General features: G+C 48.3%; 1 protein-coding gene across 1 annotated transcript in view; it reads right to left on the reverse strand.

Moving 5' to 3' along the window:
- LOXHD1 (lipoxygenase homology PLAT domains 1) overlaps positions 1–21,949 on the reverse strand; it is a 186,099-nt gene that overhangs the window by 148,618 nt on the left and 15,532 nt on the right. The window contains exons 2-4 of the mRNA XM_049901744.1: positions 13,293–13,407; positions 4,002–4,082; positions 2,360–2,544 (exon numbers count right to left, since the gene is read on the reverse strand). Coding sequence (XP_049757701.1) covers positions 2,360–2,544; positions 4,002–4,082; positions 13,293–13,407 — 381 coding nt within the window. The remainder of the gene's footprint in view (positions 1–2,359; positions 2,545–4,001; positions 4,083–13,292; positions 13,408–21,949) is intronic.

Consider the following 21,949-nt stretch of genomic DNA (forward strand, 5'->3'; position numbering starts at 1 on the left):
AATACTAAAAATCTAAAGCCCTCCAGTCCATGAGGGGCTGGGGACCCAGGCAGCCTGACTCAGCCAGTGTCTTTGTCTTCCCTTTAAGAGTCAAGAAAGCAGCTCTGGCTGATCCTTACAGAAAGTTGGAAAATCACTGTATTCCATTAATTCATTCTCAGTGGTGACTTTTCAAAAGCTCTACTCCTATCAGTGGAACCCTAGATTTTTGCGCAACTAAACAGAAGGTACATTGAGGAGCTAGAAAGACATTTTCTGGGAAAAATACCCAGAAAAGGGAGGCTAAGGGAACAAAACAGGAAGTGGGCAAGTTTGACAATTTGCTAAGAACTGAAACCCTGCTGGCGTAGTGGTTAAGAGCTGTGGCTGCTAACCAAAAGCTCGGCAGTTCGAATCCACCAGGTGCTCCTTGGAAACCGTAAGAGGCAGTTCTACTCTGTCCTACAGGGTCATTAGGAGTCAAAATCAACTCGACGGCAATGGGTTTTTGATCCTAGTAAAGGATCAAGATTTAAAGGTGCTTAGTGTCTATGAGGAAACCTTGGTGCCTTAGTGGTTAAGTACTACGGCTGCTAGCCAAAAGGTCAGCAGTTCGAATCCACCAGGTGCTCCTTGGAAACTCTATGGGGCAGTTCTACTCTGACCTATAGGGTCACTATGAGTCGGAATCGACTCGATGGCAACGGGTTTGTTTTTTTTTAGTGTCTATGAGGAAATCCATGAAATTCACCCCAGTTGAAAGGACAGGTAAAGGGCGTAGACAGACAATTCACAAAAGAAATACAAATGACCAATGTATGTATGAAAAATATTCAACCTCACCAGTAATCAAAGAGAGAATGTTGAAACCCGCTTTTTCCTATCCAATTGGCAAATCAAACAATGCTACCAAGTGCTGGCAAGAGTGAGGGAAGTGGGTTCTTGCTTACAGCTGGTGGGAATGTGCACTGACACACTCTTTCTAGGGCAATTTGGAAGGAGCTGTGGTGGTGCAACCGTTAAGCACTCAGCTGTTAACCAAAAGTTTAGCAGTTCGAACCCACCCAGCAGCTCCACTAGAAAGCAGAACTGGAGATCTGCTCCTGTAAAGATTTCAGCCTAGAAAACCCTATGAGGCAGTTCTACTCTGGCCTATATGTCACTGTGAGTCGAAATCGACTTGAGGACACCTAACAACAAAAGGGCAATTTGGAAATGCTCATTAAAAGCCTTAACCAATTGTCTTAGAAATTCCACTTAGGAATTTATCTTAAGAAAAGAATCATAAATTTGAGCAAAAATTTAGACATAGTAATATTCTCCATGTTGTTGTTGTTGTTGTGTGCTGTCAAGTTGATTCTTACTCATAGCAACCCTATAGGACAGAGAACTACTCCATAGGGTTTCCAAAGCTGTAATCTTTACAGAAGCAGACTGCCACATCTTTCTGCCATGGAGCAGCTGGTGGGCTCAAACTGCTGACCTCTGAGTCAGCAGCCAAGTATTTAACCACTGTACCACTAGAGCTCTTTATATTCTACAAAGTGTTGTTTACAATAGCAAAAAAATTTCTAAGGGGGAGCACAATACAAATGTCCAACGATAAGAAAGTAGAGGTAGGAAGAGGTAGCGCCATATACCAGAACACTACCTAGCCATTACAAGCAGGGGTGTTGGACAGTAATAGTGATATAAACTAAACATGCCATAAAGCAAGGTATGCAGTATCTGTGCACTTTTTCAAACTATATATACATAGAAAAATCTAGAAACAAATCCACAGAAATGTCACCAGTGATGTTTTCCAGGTGATGGAATTATAGGTGTTCTTTTTCGTATTTGCATACCTCAATTTTCTAAATTTTCTGCAATAATTAAATTGGCTGTCGTAATAAGAGAAAATATCAATATTTCTTTAAAAAAAAAAAAGAATCAATGAAGTTGCAAGTCATTATGATGGGGACAGTGGAAGATTCCCATCCATCATGCCCTGGGTGTGACCCAGGGAAATCACACACTGTCCTGCGGCATTGTAAGAAAGGCAAGGGAACAAGAAGACAGGGGGTGCCTTTGAACTCAGAGGGGACTCTTGCCAGCCACCCATCCACAAGAATGGCTGAGAACATAGGTTGTACACAGGGCTACACTCATCTTCCCACCATGCCTCCAGGTTCTCTTGGGTCTCCCATTTCCTTGAACCCCACAGCACAAAAGCTTGCTTGTGGGAAGTCCACAAAGCGGAGATGGGAGCCTCGCCTGGGCCCACCTGGAGGAATAGAAAGGAGGAGGTAGAAATGGCCCAAAGCAAGACCTGGGTGAACCTAGCCTGGCAGGGAGGGATGGAAAGCAGGCCACCATTCAGGCGGGTCCAGGCACTGACCTCTGGGCATATCCATGGGGTTGAAGCTGGCCAGCAGGTCACGGCACCACTGTCGGTCGCCCTCCACCTTGCTCAGCCAGTTGTTGCAATTGAAGTAGTAACGGAGGTGAGGCCGCTTCATGTCAGTCACAATCACATGGTCCAGGTACCAGCTGGCGTTCAAGCCTGTGTTATCATGCTCGATCCTGGGGCAGGAGCAGACACCTACACTGTCATTGGCAGAATCAAGATGACATCCCCTTCCACACTGGAGTACCCAATGCTTACTCCAAAAAAGAGGTTCTATCATTTTGTTGTTGCTGTTATTACTTTACCTTTCTGAACCTCAGTTTCCTCATCTATGAAATGGGGATACCTTGCAAAGCGGATGTACATATTAACAAATGCTACATTATTGCATTGCCTGCAAGGAAACATCGCCTTCCATAGTGAAGAACATCTAGATGGCAAAGGCTTTCAGTGGGACCATTTTGATCTTCCCCTTTGAGGTTCTCCTGATGAGTGCTATTTCCTGACCTTGGCCTCTGGAAGCACTGCCCCCACCCGCCTCATACTAAGGCCCAAGCATATACACATGCCACTTCTTGAAGCCCAGCTGAGTCAAGGACAAATAAGACAGTTCATCAAGACTTTACTAAAGGAAGGAATAACAACAGGGAAATAAACAGAAGGTAGAAAACCAGCCACATTATCTGACTTGTGGGGCATGACTTGAATGGTGGAGGGTGATAGAAGGGGAAGAGGGTAAATAAGGGGCAATTGAAGCCTCTTCCTCTGCAGTGGTGCAGTGGTTAAGAACTTGGCTGCTAACCAAAAGACCAGCAGCTCAAATCCACCAGCTGCTCCTTGGAAACCCTATGGAACAGTTCTACTCAGTCCTATAGGTTTGCTATGAGTTGGAATCAACTCTACAGCAACGAGTTTACAGTTTTTGACTCTGTGATGAGGTTTTATAGAGTCGTCCTTCCCACACATTCACAAAAACTCCCCCAGAGAGAAGCAGGAGGGAGTGCTCTGTCTAATGGCATCCTGCCACATGACCTGGTCTCTGTAACACCTACTGCTTGCTGTGCACCAGCGACTTTCTAAGAATTTTAACTCATTGCATTCTCACTAACTAGGAGGTTACGCCCTGTTATTACAGATGAAGAAACCGAGGCTTGGAGAGGTAACCTGTCCAGGGTCCCACAGCTAGTAAATAGCAGAGCAGAGGTTTGAACCCAGGCATCTGCTCCTGTAAGGATTACAGTCTAGAAAACCCTACAGCCAGTTCTACTCTGTCACATGGTGTCACTACGAGTCGAGATCAATTCAATGATTCCTAATAACAACCATCTGAACTCACAGTCTGAGCTCCTAACCACTATGCTATAGTGTCCCTCAGAGCATATTTCTCAAGTTTGTGAAAAATTGTATCAGTTTGTCTTAACCCAAAGAAATCCATCTCTAGTAGGAAAGTTTAGGGGACTGTCGTTCAGGATGGAGGAAAAGATTTGGGCCTTTGGTAGCCCAGCAGAGACATCACAAGAGTAATCAACACCTAGGCTATGTCAGTAATGAAATTTATTCCTAATCTACTTGCCTTCATCTCTACCTGCTCCCCACCCGCATACACACTCCCTGGTAGGGGCCAGATTCTCACCTGATTTTGTAGATGAGGCCCACATTGTTGGTTCTCACCCGGAACACATCAACGTTGGCTTTCTCAAAAGCAGATTTGCTCCTGTAATGAGCACACGTGCAGTTAGAACAGATCAGCACTCGGCTCCCAGGCCAGGGAGGAGAGCCAGCGCGGGCAGCTCCTTCTTCCTCCATCGTTCCACTTCTGGGAAGCACCCTGAGCAACCAGATCCCATCTGAGATTCTGACGGGGCTTGGGGAGGAGGAGAGCAAGGTCAGTTACTAATCCTTCCTCGCTTTCATATCCAGGCTTTCATCTGGTCTTTGCCACGTGTCACTAAGACAAGCACTGAAGGCACTATTAGCCCCAATTTATAAACAAGTTGGTAGCTAGAACCTGGCTCTCCAAAGCCAGGATCCAATGCCCTGTGGTTGCTCTGAGTTGGAAAGGTGAAGGAGGAAGGAAGGCATGATAAATGCCTCGGTGCTCATGGGTCTGCCGGCCTCCTTGCCTCTCCTCCTCACTTGTCTGGCTCTCTAGGAAAAGTTGCAATGGCAGCCCCAAGTGGATGCAAACCTTGGGTGGTAGCCCATGGTCCTGCCATTCCAACAAGAAAGGGAACACACAATCCCAAGCCAACAACTGGGGAAGTGGGGGCAGTGAGGGAAACGCACAGCTGGCATCCTGCAAACAGTGGGAACAGAAGAAAGTACACCTGAGACGTTCAGCAATGATGTGTCCACGCACGTCCAGACTCTGTAGCCCCTAAGCAGCTTAAACCCAGGAGGGCTAGAGCAACCTTGCCACTGCATCCTCTAGGAGTGGAAGCCGGAATCTCACGTCGACGTCTTCTCTGTCCTCTGTGCAGCAAGGCAGGACCCCAGCCACTCAAGCCGGGCGGCAAGCAGCTCTTCTGCCTCAGCAGTGAAGCCTTGTGGACCTGAGAGCTATAGACCTCACTCAGAGCATCCGGGGTTCTCAGGACCAGCACACGGCCCGTTGGAAAAGAAAACCACAGAAAACATATATGCCTACTGCTATGGATTGAATTGTGTCCCCCTAAAATGTGTAAAATGTGTGTTAATTTGCTAGGCCGTCATTCCCAATATTGTGTGATTGTTCACCATTTTGTCTTCTGATGTGATTTTCCTATGTGTTGTAAATCCTACCTTTATGATGTTAATGAGGCCAGAGTAGAGGCAGTTATGTTAATGAGGCAGGAGGCAATCTACAAGATTAGTTTGTATCTTGAGACAATCTCAAGAGAGAAGCAAACAGAAAGATGGGGGACCCCATTAACACCAAGCAGGAAGAACCAGGAGCGCACGTCCTTTGGACTCAGGGTCCCTGTGCTTAGAAGCTCCTAGAGAAGGGAAAGATTGTTGACAAGGACCTTCCCCCAGAGCTGACAGAGAGTGAAAGACTTCCCCTGGAACTGGCACCCTGAATTTGGACTTCTAGCCTCCTAGACTATGAGAGAATATATCTCTGTTTGTTAAAGCCATCTACTTGTGATATTTCTGTTACAGCACCACTGGATGACTAAGACACCTATTCACTGACCATCGATATGTTTCAAAATAAAGGGGAAGGAAGGGCCTTCTCCCCAGGGAACAAGGCTCAGACTCTTTGGCTAACTGAAGACTCTTAAGGTTCTACAGAGCCCAGAAGCACAATTCTGCAAAAGGACCCATTTCAGCAAACAATCTGCCTGGGGAGAAGTTTCCTTTAGGTGGATGCATCATGAGACATGGGGCCTACGGTCCTTCTAGAGCAGTGCAGAGCTCAGGAAATGAGGTTAAAATGCACGCTGAGGCAGCAGGGAAAAGAGGCCCTACAGGGGCAGTTTGGGGCAGAGAGGAGTGAGAAGGAGAGAATGGTAGAAACTTCTGGGCCTAGCTAGAGTGAAATGGAAGACTGCCGGGCTTACTGCTTGAACCTGAGGCTCATGTTTCAGCCCCAGAAGAAGGGAGGGGCTGAGAGAGGGAACTGGGCACAGAGAGTCTTTACTCCACCTTTTGCTTAATAAAGATGGAGACTGTCTTCTGTTAGCTCTGGAGGAAGAGAAAGGAAAATAAGCCTCCTCCATGAAGAATCAGTAAATCTTCCTTCCTGGGAAAATAAACTTACTGGACCCAGATCTCCCCCTTCCCAAGCCTCCTTCCTGGTAGTCAGTTGGACAGAAAAGCTACCTGTGCTCAATAGAGTCCAGATAATGTGTTTCGGGTGGTGGAAATGGTTAACGCACCTGACTCTAACTGAAAGGTTGGAGATTCAAGACCACCCAGAGGTGCCGAGGAAGAAAGTCCTGCTGCCCTACTTCTGAAAAATCAGCCACTGAAAACCCAATGGACCACAGTTCTACTGAGACACACACGAGGTCACCATGAGTCAAAACCAGCTTGATGGCAACTCGTAGGAGAGAGGCAGAGAGATGAATGTCACCTGAGAAGTTGACTCATGACTGGTTGGAGGTTGCTAAGGTGCAAGGACTGCCTTTAAAATAAACCAAACCAGCAATCACGGGGATCTGGCTGATGCTGGCGTTCCCGACCTCCCTTCTGAGGGTGAATCACGACACACCTCCGGTTTGAGTTCAGAGCCACGAGAATTAGACAACTTGAAAAGCACGTGAACATCGATTCTGCGTATCAGGGCTGTGTGAATGGAGAAGAAAGACATGAATAAGGGGGATGTCTCTTTCAATGTATAAGACAAGGCAACTGAGTTTTAGAATAAACAGACAAGAGTTTCTACATCAAATAAATACCCTAAGAAACAGCCACCTTGGGCACCTATGTGGTGGAATATTATGCAGCCATTAAAAATCATATTATAAAAGAATAGTGGGGGCAGGCTACAAGGAGGGGGAAAGAGGACTCAATGCTTAGGGGATACTGAGCTTCAGTGGAGGGCAATGCCTATCATTTGGGAATGGGTAAGGGTGATATTTGGACAACATGATGAACACAAGTAATGCCACTAAACTGTACACGTAAAGAATGCTGAAATGGCAAATGTTCCTTACATATACACTTACCACAATTTAAAAAAAAGAATATTTACTAAAACAGAAACATGTTTATATTATAGGCTTAAAAGAAAAAAACCAAAACCAAAACCCCACTGCCGTCGAGTTGATTCCGACTCATAGCGACCCTATAAGACAGAGTAGAACTGCCCCATAGAGTTTCCAAGGGGCACCTGGTGGATTCGAACTCCTGACCTTTTGGTTAGCAGCCATAGCACTTAACCACTACGCCACCAGGGTTAAAACAGAATGTGCAAACAGAACAATCAATACAAATAGGATAACCATTTCATTTAAAAACAATAGAGTAGAAGGATTTATACAAAAATACTGTGTCTCGATGGTAAAACTATTAAAAGTGTTGATTATTTTTTCTTGTCTATGTTTTTTTTTTTTTAATGTATTTTTTTTTACAAATTTTCCGAGTGGAACATGTAATGTTCTTGTAATATGAAAAAAGCTCCGTCCCTTATTTTAGCAGCCACTTCTGCCAGCGGGCTGCCTCTGGCATAGTCTTCGGAATGGGCGTCTGGGTTGCTAGACTTCACGTTCTGAGGGTCCATGGGATCTGGGACCCACACCAATGATTAGAGAAAGAGGAGGATAAGCATTTCCATTTTTAGCCAACGATAAGATGTGGCTTGGAAGAAAAGCAGCAGGCTTTCTAGGGTGCGCCTGACAGGATTCCCAGAAGAGAGGTTCCAACAGGGGCCATTTAGTCAAGGGGAGCCCTGCTCCTTCAGAAGGGCCTATTTAAGAAGGGGAGTTACCTCCCCACGTGACCAGGTTGAATTTGGTTGCACTTGTTCCTGTGTGTTTGTTAAATAACCAATCAGGTGCCTTACAGTCACATTCCTGTGTGTAGATGTGGGGAGTGGGGGAAGGGACAGATGGAAGGAGGGAAGCCAGGGGAGAAAGTTTACCAGGGTGGGCCAAGAAAGAGGCAGAGGGAGAGCTTCACATGGTGTCTGGGAAACACATTGGAGCATTTCAGGATATTATGGGATGTGAAGCAATCTCCCACCTTGCTTACAAAACGAAAGACAAGCAGAAGCCCTTCTGGGTCATGGTGGTCTCCTCGGGAGAGAGAAAGGAAGAGGCTACGGAGACAGGGCTACACCAACTCCCTTCAATTGGGAAGGGGCCGAGATAATCCCAAACAACCCGCATCCCCAACCCACTCAGGGACCAGATTCTGAAATCCCCACTTCTGGTTAATTGGAATCTAAATTTCCTGTGGGTTTCAGAAAATTGACTAGGGTGGGGTAGAAATAGCAAAGAACAGAGGGTCCCTGGTCAAAGGAAGCATCAGAAATACAGACTTCTTCACATTTCCTGGTGGGAAGCGTTGGCCTCATTGTGGCTCCTGGGTGATAGTCAAAGGCTAATGCAGCCCTGGCCAGTGCCCACCACCCAACTGAGACCCCCACCCAGCAGCACAGGGCATCTTAGCCGCCAGCCAGGCAGAGCCAGCAAGTAAAATGCCAGGCCTTCTCTGACACTCTGAGGTAGTGAACGCTCAACGGGAGAACCGCGATTCAGAAGATACGTGAAATCCCATCCTTTTGCCATAATCTGAACATGTGACCCAGTGTTGAGGGTGGTTTGGGCATAACTGGGAAGGGAAGGAGGGAACCCAGAAGAGTGGAGCTTCCTCTGAGGGCCACATTGTTGGCATGTAACTGGCGGTGGAGGAAAAGCTCAAGATGGGGTTAGCTAACGAACGTGCCACATCTCTGCTGCCTGAGAGGATCCAGTGCATACAAAGAATTTAGTCACCAGGCCATGTAAAAAAAAAAAAAATATGAGGGTGGGAAAAAAATCACCATTTTAACATCTGGCACCAAAGTTCCTCTTGGAGCAGAAAATATCTTTGTATTAAAAAAAAAAAAATCCTAATAAGCCGTTTAGGGGTGGAAAGTGAAGCCGTTCAGTATGGGACAGAAGGCAAAAGAATGGGCAGGAATTGCGGGCTGAGATAGAAAATGGTACAGGGGAGAAGCAGGAGAGAAAGGTGGGATGAGAGGCATGGCTAGAAGCTGCCTCTGAGAAAGGAGGTCAGAGAGAAATTCCGAGAAAGACTGGGGCTGAATTTTAACACTAGGGGGTCTCCTATGTCATTTTAAGTTGTTTGCTTGCTGTGACCTGACCCTTTCTCTCTGGCACCTTAAGCTATCAGTAAAGCCTATTACACACAAAAATGCCTTGAGGGTGTCCATGTGTGTTGTGATGAGAAGCAGCCACTCTAAGCTGCTGCCTAGGCATCTTAGGCCATGCTAGACCAGCACACACACAAGGTCTGAACATTTAGGTAAGACCCCAATCTTAGAGCTCCCACCATTAGCTTTCCGCCTTCTTTCCTGGTTACTTTTTCAAAATAGCCACTTAGAGCTAAGCTCGAGTAAGCTAGTGACCTCCACCCTAGATATCCTGTAAGTAACAGGTGCTTGCAGGTGCTTGCTGCTTCTCTCTCTCTCTCTCTCTCTGTGTCTGTGTCTCTGTCTCTCTCGACCTGGGACAGAGGACTGCCCTTCCTCTGACTCATATGCTTTTCTGTTTTAGGACCTGTGGCTAATAAACTTCTTAGTTTCACTGCCTTTGTGTGTAGGTATTGAAACTGTGCTTTCAGTCAAAAAATCCAGATTATTTAGAGCAGTTACAGCCCCCATGCAGGTGGTCCCGCCAGCTGACCCCCGGGGTAGCTGAGTGCCTCCTCCTCCAGGGGCCCCTCATTCACTTATTTCTGTCCCTAATGTATACCACCTCTGCATACCCACGTGTATGTGCATACATGTGTATGTGTGTAGAGCAAGGAGAAGGAACGTGGTTTTTGGCTGGGCTGACATAGTGGGGAGAGGTAGAAGCAGCAGCAGACAGTGGGGGGTGGGGGATATTTCCAGACCAGACCCCAGGGTTGGGGTAAAGGGGGAGCATCTGAGCTGACTGCATCTCATCCTCACCAAGCGCTCACTCAGCTGTAATCTGTATCTGGGTTATGTTCCTGAGCAACCTGGAATCCCGTGGAAAGCAACGTTTCCCTCCCAGACTCGCGGTTTCCATCTTCAATTGGAAGGGTCTTAGATGGCAAGGACTGAGTCTGTAATTCTCTTTGTAGAAATTTCTCAGTCCTTGCAGCAGCCTTCTAACTGGCTTCCTGGCCTCTGGTCTCTTCCCTCCCCACTTGTCCTGTTCACCACGGTCACAGTCATCTTTCAGGCCCAGCATCAAAAGTCAAGCCTCCACTGATCAGCTTTCAAAGCCTCTATAGTTTGGGACTACCCTGACTTTCTGACCTTCCTCCTCTCTGCTTCCCAACACAGTGCTACACTCCCAGCTGGTTGGTGTCCACCCAGCCCGTTGGGCGAGGTGCTCCTGCCACCTCTGTCCTTTTGCAAACTGTTCCCTTAAGTCTAAAATACCCTCTTTCTGGCCTTCTCTTGTCTGAGTCCTCTTCATTGCCTGAGGCCCAAACTAAGTTTCCTTCTCTATAAAGTCTCACTCTAGCCACACTGATACTTTTAACATTGACTGAGCTCTGACTATTTGCAAAGAACTGGGATGAACGCTGGAGGTACAAAGAAGACCTTCACATCTGCCCTAATCATCCAGACCCATCCATCTCTTAAGCATCACCTCTCCAGCCTCTCCAAGATACACCCAGCTGATGCTTCCACCTAGGCCCACACCTCTGAAGCCACAGGAGCTGTGGGCTCCTGGAGACCCCTCTCGCTAGCCAGTTTTGGGGTCCTGCCCAGACCCATGTTCTTGCTGCCCAACCTGGAACATGGCACAGATATAGGCAGAGACCCCATCAGCCCACCCATGGGGTAATTGGGGAGGGGGGATGATGGTTCTTGTTCATAGGGTTAGCTTGCACAAGCCGGCTGCCTAAGTGTGACTCCAGGAGCTCTGGTGGCACAATGGTTAAGCACTCAGGTGCTAACCGAAAGATCAGCGGTTCTATCCCACCAGCCACTCCATGGCAGATAGATCCAGCAGTCTGTTCCCATAAAGATTACAGCCTAGGTAACCCTATGAGGCACTTCTACTCTGTACTATAGGGTTGCTATGAGTCAGAATAGACTCAATGGCACACAACAATAGGAAGACCTCCAGGAGTCCCTGGGTGGTGCAAACAGTTAAGTGTGTGACTATTAGCCTCAGAAGAAAGGCCTGGCAATCTGCTTCTGAAAGGTCACAGCCTTGAAAACCCTACGGAGGAGTTCTACTCTGCACACATGGGGTTGCCATGAGTCGAAATCAACTCAACAGCAACTGTTTTGTTTGTTTGTTTGTTCGTTTTTAGGAAGACCTCCTGGGCCTCCCAGCTCATTGATCCCTTAGACCCCTTTACTGGTGATGCGGCCTTTCATTCCCAATGGAGAGAGAAGGCTGAAAGTCAAACCCTGGAAAAGGGGACTCAGTGACAGGCCACACGAGGTTATAAAAGGTGACTCTTGGGGCCCTTCCTGGGAGAATGTTTTGACAAGTGAAAAAGGTGAGAAGGAAGAATCTGAAGATACTGGATACATAAAAGGAGGACAGACAGTGAGGAACCACCACAAAAGGAGAAAATTGTCCCTTTTGTTTAAAAAAGAGAGGCTGGAGCTCCATAAGCCGGCTTGGCCAACTCTCCAGAGTCTAGTGGCTTTTCCCTGCAGGTGGCACTCTGGGGGGATGCATGGCAAAGAGGATGGGCATTTCATGTATTCTCTTTACCGTGCCCACATCATTTGCAGGAAAGACTTCCACAAGCGAGCCACTCAGCAGGATAAGCAGTACAAGAAGGCAGGTACCCTGTTCTGCAGAAATGGACAAAATAGGACATTACACCTGCCTCAGCGCTGCAGCCTTTATGCCATAGCCCACACACTGAGTAAGCCATTGACACGGGGCCTGGTCAGCCTGCTCAGCACAGAATCTGAGGATCTGTGGGCCCCACCCCTCTGTGGTTTCCACTGATAACCCTGGAGGTGACGATACACCTGGAGGCCTGGGAGGACCTAAAGGGGGTCTCCTATTGACCCCCGAGGGCCACAAAGCCAAGGGGTCAAGGACAACGTTTACATCAAGAGCCTGGAAGTTGAGGACCAGCTTTACCATCAAAAAGCTCCATGACTTTGAGCTACTCACTGCACCTCTCTAGGTCTCAGTTTCCCCATCTAGAAAATGTGTAGGTTGAAATAGAATAGTGGTTTTTTGGTTTGGGTTTTATTTTTTTTGGAGGGGAGTAGCTGCAGAGCCCTTAGCTTAAATACAATCATGCTCAGAAACTCTGTGGGTAAGATGACCAAAGGTCAAAAAAGACGGAGAAAGCTGGGAACATGGTGGACCCAGAACCAACCAACCAATATCCTGTTCCACTTAGCATAGTCTGAAATCAAGCGACTAGACCATCCCTAAGGGCCCTTAAACATCTCTGAGATCCCAGGGTTCTCCTAAAGCAGCCTCATATTTTGCTATGTGTATATCTGCATGTGCACCTGTGTGATGCAGGGAGAGGATCAAAAAGAAGACAGCAGTCCCTACCCCTAGTGGGCTATAAGAAAATGGAGGCTATCACACACACACACACACACACACACTCACAAGCACACACCCAAATACTTGTACACAGATATGTACACAAACACACACATGCACAAACACATATCAAATACACAGACACACACAAGCACATTTACACAAACATAGACTCACACACACACAAATACATGTTATCCATATGCTGACTCATGTGTGTGTTAGTGGGCTGGCAGGTTTGATATGACGCCTGTCCCTGGGTGAGGCTGCCATGCAGGGAGTGTTAAGCTCATAGCTCCCTTGGACACATGATCTCACTTCCTCCTCCCACAGCCCTGTGAGCTTGGAAGAAGGGGATTCATTGCTTCCAGGTGACATATGAGGAAACTGAGACCTTGGGTGCAAAGAAATTTGGCCAAAGTTAGATGGATGGCAGGTCAGCGGTGAAGCTGGCCCTGGACCCAGGTTTCTTGGTCCTGAGTGTTTTCTCTCTAACGTCAAAGGCTTCTCAAGAACTCAGATGGAAATTATGCGTTTTTGTTCACAAAAATCAAGGGAGAGGCTAAGGTAGGTTGACAGGAGGGTAGAGGAAATACCTGTCTGATACCTGGTCTGTCTTTAGCAGAAGTCCCACTATCCTTAATATGCCTGTGGGCAGACCTGTCCTCTCCCCAGAGAAGCCAGGCATCCTTGAGCTCCAGAACCCCATCTTCTGGACCACTGGCCCAGGACCCCACCCAGGATGCATGGGTACTCACTTGCTGGTGAGGTGGAGCTTGGGAGAGAGCCCATTCTCTCCGAAAATGGTGATAAAGACGTTGGCATCTGTCCCTGCACCGCGAACAACCCCCGTGGCAGTGACCACCTCATACACTGGAGTAGGAAAGGAGAAGACAGGTTGTGGACTCAGAAGAAGCCCCAGAATCCTAACCAGGCTCGGAGAAGCCACAGCTCCTGCCAGACCTACAGAGGACTCCAGGAACCCTGGCTACACCCGCAAGCCTCTGCTGCGAGACAAAAAGAGTGTGCCTAACACAGTGCACACACTTTATAGGTGAGAAGCCTGAAGGCAGAGGGACCAATCCAGGTCACACGCTACCCAGTGTCAACGCCAGAGCCTGGACCAAGGCCTCCCGACACCCAGTCTATGACCCTTCAGCACAGCACACTGATACCCTCCTGGACACGGCTTTCTTCAGAACCTGCACCCGGCTCTCAACTTCCTGTCTGCCCTGCACACAACGCCTGCCCTGCCTTCCGTGACTACATGATCATTGCTCTTTCCGTCTCAGAGTAAGCCGTCCCAGGGCTGGGCGTGCGGGGCTTTGCCAGGGTGCCCGCTTTACCAGAGCACTCATTTCCCCTCTCTCCCTCCCTGTGAATTTTGTTGTTTGTTGCCAACACCTATAGTTTGCAGGGCAGCAGGACAATTAGAGCTCTGCATATTCAAAAAGCAGAGAATATCGTAAATACCCTAAAGCTTGCAGAAGCATTGGAAAGGCTGGAGGCACACGCTCTGGACTCAGCTTCCAGGGCGACTGCCAGAACCCCAGCACAGAACTGGCTGGGAAGGGAGCTGCTGCTGCCGCACCCAGCCCAGAGTGGGGTCACCTCTGCCAAGACCAGCAAGCAGCCTCCATCACCTCCCCATCCCGCTGCTTCTCCTGTCTCCCAAACAAACGCCTGGTCAGTTATATGGCTCCCTTCTGAGTCAAAGTCCTGTGCTGGAACAGGCACACGTCTGTAGCAAAAAGGCTGAGAAAAAAAAATGACTCTACATGGGGAAGATGGAACTCATAAGGTGGGGAGCCAGCAAAATGTGGGGCGATTGCTTAAAATAGTTTGGGTTTAGGACAGATATCCACTGCTTTGTGAGAATGTATTAATGCCAGTACTTAGTAAATAACAGTATGTATTGCTTACTATGTTCCTCAACTAAGGCCCTTATATATATTATTGCACTTAACTATTAAAGCAAGCCTATCACTATTGCCGCTTCCCAGTCTTTGCAGAGCAGGGAAGCACTTTCCCCCAAAAGGGTGTTGACTGTATCTGAGCTGAACCACCCACAGGCTCCTTGAGAGAAAGGCCAGGTGATCAGCTTCTGAAAGGTCACAGCCTTGACTACCCTACGGAGCAGTTCTACTATGAACACACGGGGTCGCCATGAGTCGAAATCAACAAATCAACTCCGCAGCACCTGTTTGTTTTGCTGGTTTAAGAGGCCCAGCTGATTAGGAGGCTACTTTGGGTTTCGACACTCATTATTCAAACCTCTCCATTCAGAGCCCACTCCACAGAGGGGTGGGGAGGGTTTGCCTGGGTGCAAATGGCAAAATGTGTGGGGCAGGGAGTGGGGACAGAGGGAAGAAGATGGCAATGCGGGAGGAGAATATTAACATGTTTGAGCACCTGCTGTGTGCTAGGCACTGTGGCAGGCGTTTTAAGAGCTATTTCATTTCATCTGCAGCATGCCTGTGAGCCCATGTGGACCAGTGGAAAATTCTGGGCTTCAGTACCACAAAGACCTGGGTGCAACTCCTGGCCCTCCATTTATGAGCCAGGAGACCCTCGCCCAGTACCAGCCTCTCTGTAAAACCTGGACAGTAGTGCCTCCTTTGCAAGCCTGTCCTAGGGATTAGAGATAAAGCATGCAAAGCCTCTGGCACATAGAAAATAATAAACGATAGCCTTTTTAATAACCGTTGTTTACACCAAAAAGCCAATTTCAGCTCCAGGACCTAACGGCTTGTTCCTTTGGCAGATACGATGTTCGCTCAATTAACATGCACATGTATTTCAGAAGCTCTTCAGGAGCAACCCCAATTGTAATGTGGTCCTTCCAGACCTGTGATGTACTAGGTGCAGGGATGCTTTGGGGCGAGAGGACCTTCCGATGTCCCTGGCTCAGATGAAGGTCCCCCACTGAGACACTGTTCGGGAGAGAAACAACACAGCATATTTACTCGACTCTCTGTCATGTTTGACAGTCAAAGTCTTAGTTCTTCACAGCCCACACCACCAGATATCTGATGCGTAAACTCTAAACAACCAGGATCCCTCACTCTGACCCTGACTGACCAGCACAGCTCCAGAACCTGAAGTGTTGCTCACGTGGCTCTCACATACACGAAGGCATTTTTAAACCAAGCGTCCTCGGGAGAATGACCAGGAATTCTAGAACCACAGCACACGATGGAAGATGTAGAGGGCTGAGGATGCTTGGCTTGAAGAAAAGGAGAGCCTGGGGTGCTCCATAGCTGATGCAAGGGTACACAGCTACTTCTTAAGCAGGTCACAGAAAGCACTAATGATGGACAGAAAGCTCGATAAACTGGACTTCATTAATATTAAGACCAACAAGAGAATGAAAAAGGTGATCAGCTGAATAGGGGAAGTCTGCTGGGAAATGCATGTATCTGACAAAGATCTCATAGCCAGAAAATACGAAGAATTCATACAAATCAAGAAGAAAAAGGGAGGCCATCCAGTTATAAAATTGGTAAAATTTTCTTGAAAAGATAAACATAGAATTACCATGTTGTTGTCGTTGTTGTTTGTTGCTGTCGAGTCAGTTCTGACTCATGGCAACCTTATACATAACAGAAAAAAATCTGCCCGGTCTTGTCAGTTTGTCACAACTGTGGTAACTTGTGTGTTTCTATGAGGCTGGAAGCTATGCCACTGTTATTCCGACTACCAGCAGCGTTATGCATGGTAGACAAGCTTCAGTGGAGCTTCCAGTCTTAGACAGAATAGGAAGAAAGGCCTGGCAATCTACATCCAAAAATCAGCCAGTGAAAACCCTATGTACAACACCATAAAAAGACAAAACCCATTGCCATCAAGTCAATTCCAACTCATAGCCACCCTATAGGAGAGAGTAGAACTGCCCCAAAGGGTTTCCAAGGAGCACCTGGTGGATTTGAACTGCCGACCTTTGAGTTAGCAGCCATAGTTCTTAAGCACTGCGCCACCAGAGCTCCAACGCTTACCATAAGACCCAGAAATTCCGCTCTTAGGTATTTACACAAGAGACATGAAAACATGTCAACACAAACACCTGCACATGACTGTTCATAGCAGCTTTATTCCTAACAACCCCAAACTGGCAACAACCCAAATGTCCACCAAGGAGTGAATGGATAAACAAGCTGCGGTAGATCTATCCAATGGAATGCAACTCAGCAATAAAAAGGAATGAACTGTTGACACATACAACTAAGATGAACCTCAAACACCTCATGCTGAGCAAAAGAAGATACAAAATACTACATACTCTGTAATGTCATTTATATGACACTCTGGAAAAGACAAATCCAATCTATTGTAACAAAAGCAGAACAGTGGCTCCTGGGTGTGGGAGTGGGGAGAATTGACTGGGAAGGGTCACAGGGAACCTTTAGGGGTTAGTGTAAGCGTCCTATATATTTTGACTGATCTAATTTTTTTTTTTTTAATGGCTACATGGACGTATACATTTGTCAACACTCGTCGAACGGGACATTTAGAATAGATGCATATCACAACATGAATAAATATTTCAGTTATAAGGTTGAGTGAGAGAAGCTAGACATAAAAATATGTATACTATACGATCCCATTTATATGAAGTTCAAGAACAAGAAAGACTAGAGAATGATGAACGAAAACTAGACCTTCCCTGTTGCCCAACTCCTTCCTCCTCGTCACAATCACCAGGATTCTCCATGTAACACTAGAACTTGGAGCTCAGAGGGAGTGGGAGATGGTCTTTCTAGAACTGTCCAGTTCAGTGCAATTGTTGTTGAGTCAATTCTGACTCATGGTGACCCTGACTCACGATGTGTCAGAGTAGATCTACTGCATAGGGTTGTCAAGGGCTAATGTTTTCAGAAGTAGGTCACCAGGACTCTCTTCCAAGGCACTTCTGAGTGGACTGGAACTGTGGACATTATGGTTAGCAGCTGACCATATTAACCATTTGCACCACCCAGGGACTTCTAGAACCAAGAAGATGATAGCTACAGTGCAGCTTGTGACCACTGTTAGCATCACCGACACTTATCACCAGCGCCCTGCAGCAGACTGGCAAGTCAGAGACCCGGTGTCTCAGATATGTCCGTGCGTGTGGCTCCCTCAGCCATTTTACCACAATCACAATTGGGCAGTATAAGAGCAAGGACTAGCCAGACCAGCCCGATTCAAACCCTAACTCTGTGACTTATTAATCTGTGATCTTAGCCAAAGTGACTTAACCTCTCTGTGCCTCAGTTTCCTCACCTGAAAAAGAAGATTGGAAAAATCACACCTGTCTGGTTGGTTGTGGTAAAGTTTAATTGGTTAAGATGAGTAACATGTTTAAAGCAGTGCCTGCTGCATAGTGAATGCTAAGTACAAGTTTTCCATGATTGTTTTTGGCAGCATGGTAAGATGAAGCAGAGGACTGCCAGAGAAAAGGATATTTGAAGTTCTAGTTCTCTACCCTGTTTGTGACCTCGCTCAAGTGACTTCATGTCTCGGAGCCTCGGCGTTCTTAACCTGTAAAATGGGGATAACCACACCTGCCTTGACTGTTCTCGGGGATCCTGGGGACCAAAGGTGAGAACTAATGTAAACAGGCTTCAAGGCGCACTGAGGCACACAGCCCATGAACAGAAGTGGGCAGCAGTCAGAGTGCTGCTGTGAGAGGAATGAGTGGCTGTTTCCTCCACTTGCGGCCATGTGGGCTCGGAGGATCCTCCAGGAGTTAGCCCACCCAGCTGGTGCTGGAAGCTGGGAGTGTTTGACAGGGATGCTACCCCAATGACTAGCCTCAGGAGCCCTCCCCAGAGGACACAGTCAGAGCTGGGAGAAAGGAGCCAATACATCACTTGTCCAAGGGCCCTCCTTCCTTCCCACACCTCCCCGCCCCCTACTCCGCAAGAGACGCCCAGGACACTATGGCTGGAAAGGGGCTCCACCTGAGCCACAGCCCTCGTGATACCACAGCTGGTTCTCTGAGCCTGGGTCTGTGCTGGGGGCTGGGTGAAGGGTGTGGACAAATAAAGTAGGACCCATCTGTACAAAGTTCTGGGGGCTGAGGATACAGCACGACACAAGAGACTTGCATGAAACAATGGAACAACCAAGAATCAGATATGATTAAGGAGCTCACAATGGACTGGAATCAAGGAAGCCTTCACGGAGGTGGTGGGACCTGAGCTGGGCTTTCAAAAGTAGGATAAGAGGAGGGAGAAAGGGAAGGATGGGAAGCCCATGGGCAGGCATCCAATCAATATTTGTTGAATGAATGAAATGGTGCTTACAGGGACTAGGTAGCCAACCTGGAGTAAGCTCTGAGAATTTAAATGCCTTCAGGGACCAGGCAGACTGCGTCAATGAATACAACACTGTATGAGACAATAAATAAAACTAGTGGAAAATGATAGGGAGTGGTGAAGACTGTGACAGGCTGGAAGCCATTCACCATCAAAAATATTTTAAAACACTGTAAAGACCAAACAAAATAGCTCTGCAAGCCAAAACTGGCCTCTGGCTCCCAGTTTACCACTTCTCTGGTTCACCTGGCAAGAAGGTGGAATATTTTTAAAGCAGCACGCACAAGCTCCAAGAAAGATGAGGCTAAAAGGACAAATCTGTGGAGTCCTGAACACCAACTGCCCACCACAGAAGGGCCAGGACGTCTCCTTGAAAAACATCAGGCTCCCCACCTCCATTAGCCATTGTGGGCAGCAGGCTCCAATCCTGCTGGGAACAGGATGAGGCGTCAGGCTTCCTCCCCCAAACACCCCTCATAGACCAGGCAGTTTAGTGCACACTGCCAGATGCAGACCACATCCATGGGGGGGATCAGGCTGGAACATGGCTCTTGGGACATGCAGGAACTAAAGAATGGGAACACCATGGTTCTAGTCTAATCTATACATAAGACTCTGTGACTAAGGGCAGGTCACTTCTCCTCTCTGTACAACGGGGACCCTAGTATAATGCCTGTTGTTGATGTTGGTAGTTGCTGTCAAGTCAGCCCCCGACTCATGGAAACCCCATTTGCAATGGAATAAAATGCTGCCCGGTCCTGCACCATCCCCACAATTGGTTGTAGATCAAACCATTGTGATCCATAGGGTTTTCACTGGCTTTCAGAAGTAGATTGCCAGGCCTTTCTTCCTAGTCCATCTTAGTGTAGAAGCACCACTGAAACCTGTTCAGCATCAGAGCAACACACACACCTGCACTCACAGACAGGTGGTGGCTGCACATGAGGTGCGCTGGCCAGGAATCGAACCCCAGTCTCCCCCTTGGAAGACGAGAATTCTACCACAGAAGGACCACTGCTTAGCATAACACCTACTAGGTATTATGTACTAAACCCAAAGGGTTTGGGCTGGGATCCTAAAATTGCTCCCCCTGAGCAAGACCAAGGTCCTCCAAGCTCCTCACCCTCCTGCGGCCACCCCAGGCCAGGAGCCCTGCGCACCTTTGGCCTTGTAGTACTCATGCTCCAGCCCCTCCTCGTCGTCTTCAGAGGCATAGTTCAGCAGCTCCTCCTCATACAGGGCCAAGAAGTTGATGTCTTTCTTCCTCTTTTTCTTCTGGGGCATCATCTTGCCGGCCACCCCTTCCTGGCCCTTGCTCACCAGCCTGCCTCCTTGCACCTCCCTGGGCCCCCACACCTGGGAGCCTCCTGAAGCTCCCACACACACACTGGCCCCTGAGTTGAACCGGTGCTTTTTCTCTGCCCTTTCTGTCCTCTCCCTCCTCTGCCACCCTTTCACCACACCTCCTCCGTAATTTCTACTTTCTCTGCCCAGGGCTTTCTCCTTGGGCCTCATCACTTATTCATGGGGACTGAGGGCAGGCTGTCCTCCTTACTCTCTGCCCTGTCCCCTGGGCCCCTCTCCTTCCCTCATGGAGAATCAGGTGACATCAAGCCCTTAGCATCTGCTTCTCACCTGTCCTCACAGCAGGAAGGCTACCCAGGACCCCTCCGGGCCACCTGGCATTGGTAGGGGCCTCCCACCATGGAGATCCCCCAGCCTCACAGCCCACAAGGGCCGTGAAAAACCACCCAGGGCCCAGGGCCCCCTGAGGAGGATAGAGCGTCCGTTTCCTCTCCATTATTTATGTCCCCTGATCATCTTACGGAGCAAGAAGGTTTATTATGGAATCCTTCTTCACCCTACCCCCTTGCTTCCATCTCCTCAAGGCTGCTGACTTCTGAAATAGGGGTCGGGGCACTGAGTACACTGAGCTTTGACAAGCACTCTGGCAACCCACAAAGCATTTACCGAGTCCTGGACACCACAGGGGCCGTCCAAGGTCAAGGACCCTGGGAAAGCCCACTGTGACCTCAGGTGACCCCAGTAATGCCCAGATAGCCAAGGGGGAGATTAACCTGTTCACTTATTGGTCCCCCAACCATGAGCTCAATGAGGTCAGGGGTCATGACTATCTTGTTCTTTGTTGCCTCCCCGGTACCTGTCACAGTGCCTGGCACACAGTGGACTTCAGTGAGCCTTTGTTCAGTGGATTGATGGACGGACGGACGGACGGACGGATGGTTGGGCGGGCAGACGGTTGGAAGGATGGAGGGAGGGATGGAGGCAGGGATGGATGGATGAACAAACAAGTAAATTACAGGCAGGTCTATAAAGTAAGCTTGAAAACAAGGCCCACAGCCCACAAGGAAAACAGCACAGGCTGAAGAGACCATACTTTAAGTGATATACTGATAAAGCCAGTGTTCCAGAACATACATCATTTTGAACATGTTTGGCTGGAGAAGAGGACATTTCAAAGGTATAAGAGAGCTGCCCTCAAAAATGTGAAAGGTCATCTTGCAGAACAAGCACTAGACTAAGCCCATGTGGCTAAGAGGGCAGTCCTATGACCCGTGGATGGTGGTTACAGAAAGACAGCTTTCAGCGCAGTCCGGGGGGAACACTGGAACACTGGGCACTTCCTGGGGTGGCAGAGAGCTCCCCATCACAAGAGACATTCAGGCGTGGGTGGATGGCATTGCGGCTCAGCTGATGGCAGGGGTGCTCTGACTTTCCATCCAGTAGCTCTGACACTCAGCCATACCGGATGGTGGGTGCAGGCAGACAGTGGGGAGACCAGGACAGACACCCAGTCAGAGGCCACCACAATGGGCCAGCCCTAGGCTCTGCTGCAAAACCCAGGCTAGAGAGGGGGCCTGTCCCCAGACCACTGGCCCCTGGTGGCCTGCTCTGAGGTCTAAGTAGTAGATCCCTGAGAAGAGGCAGGAAAGCCCAGTCAAGCCTGAGGCCCCCAACTGGAGGCAAAATTCAGAAAGGCAGAGGAACTAGTCTGAACCATCACAAGACTTCTCACCAGCTCCTCCTTCTGGCAGTCACCAGCACGCTGCCTCATCTGAGCTCCCTGGCGTGTGCTCAGCCAGGAGCCCCCACGC

This window comes from Elephas maximus, chromosome 11 (genome assembly GCF_024166365.1).
Source record: "Elephas maximus indicus isolate mEleMax1 chromosome 11, mEleMax1 primary haplotype, whole genome shotgun sequence".
Classification (NCBI taxonomy): Eukaryota; Metazoa; Chordata; class Mammalia; order Proboscidea; family Elephantidae; genus Elephas; species Elephas maximus.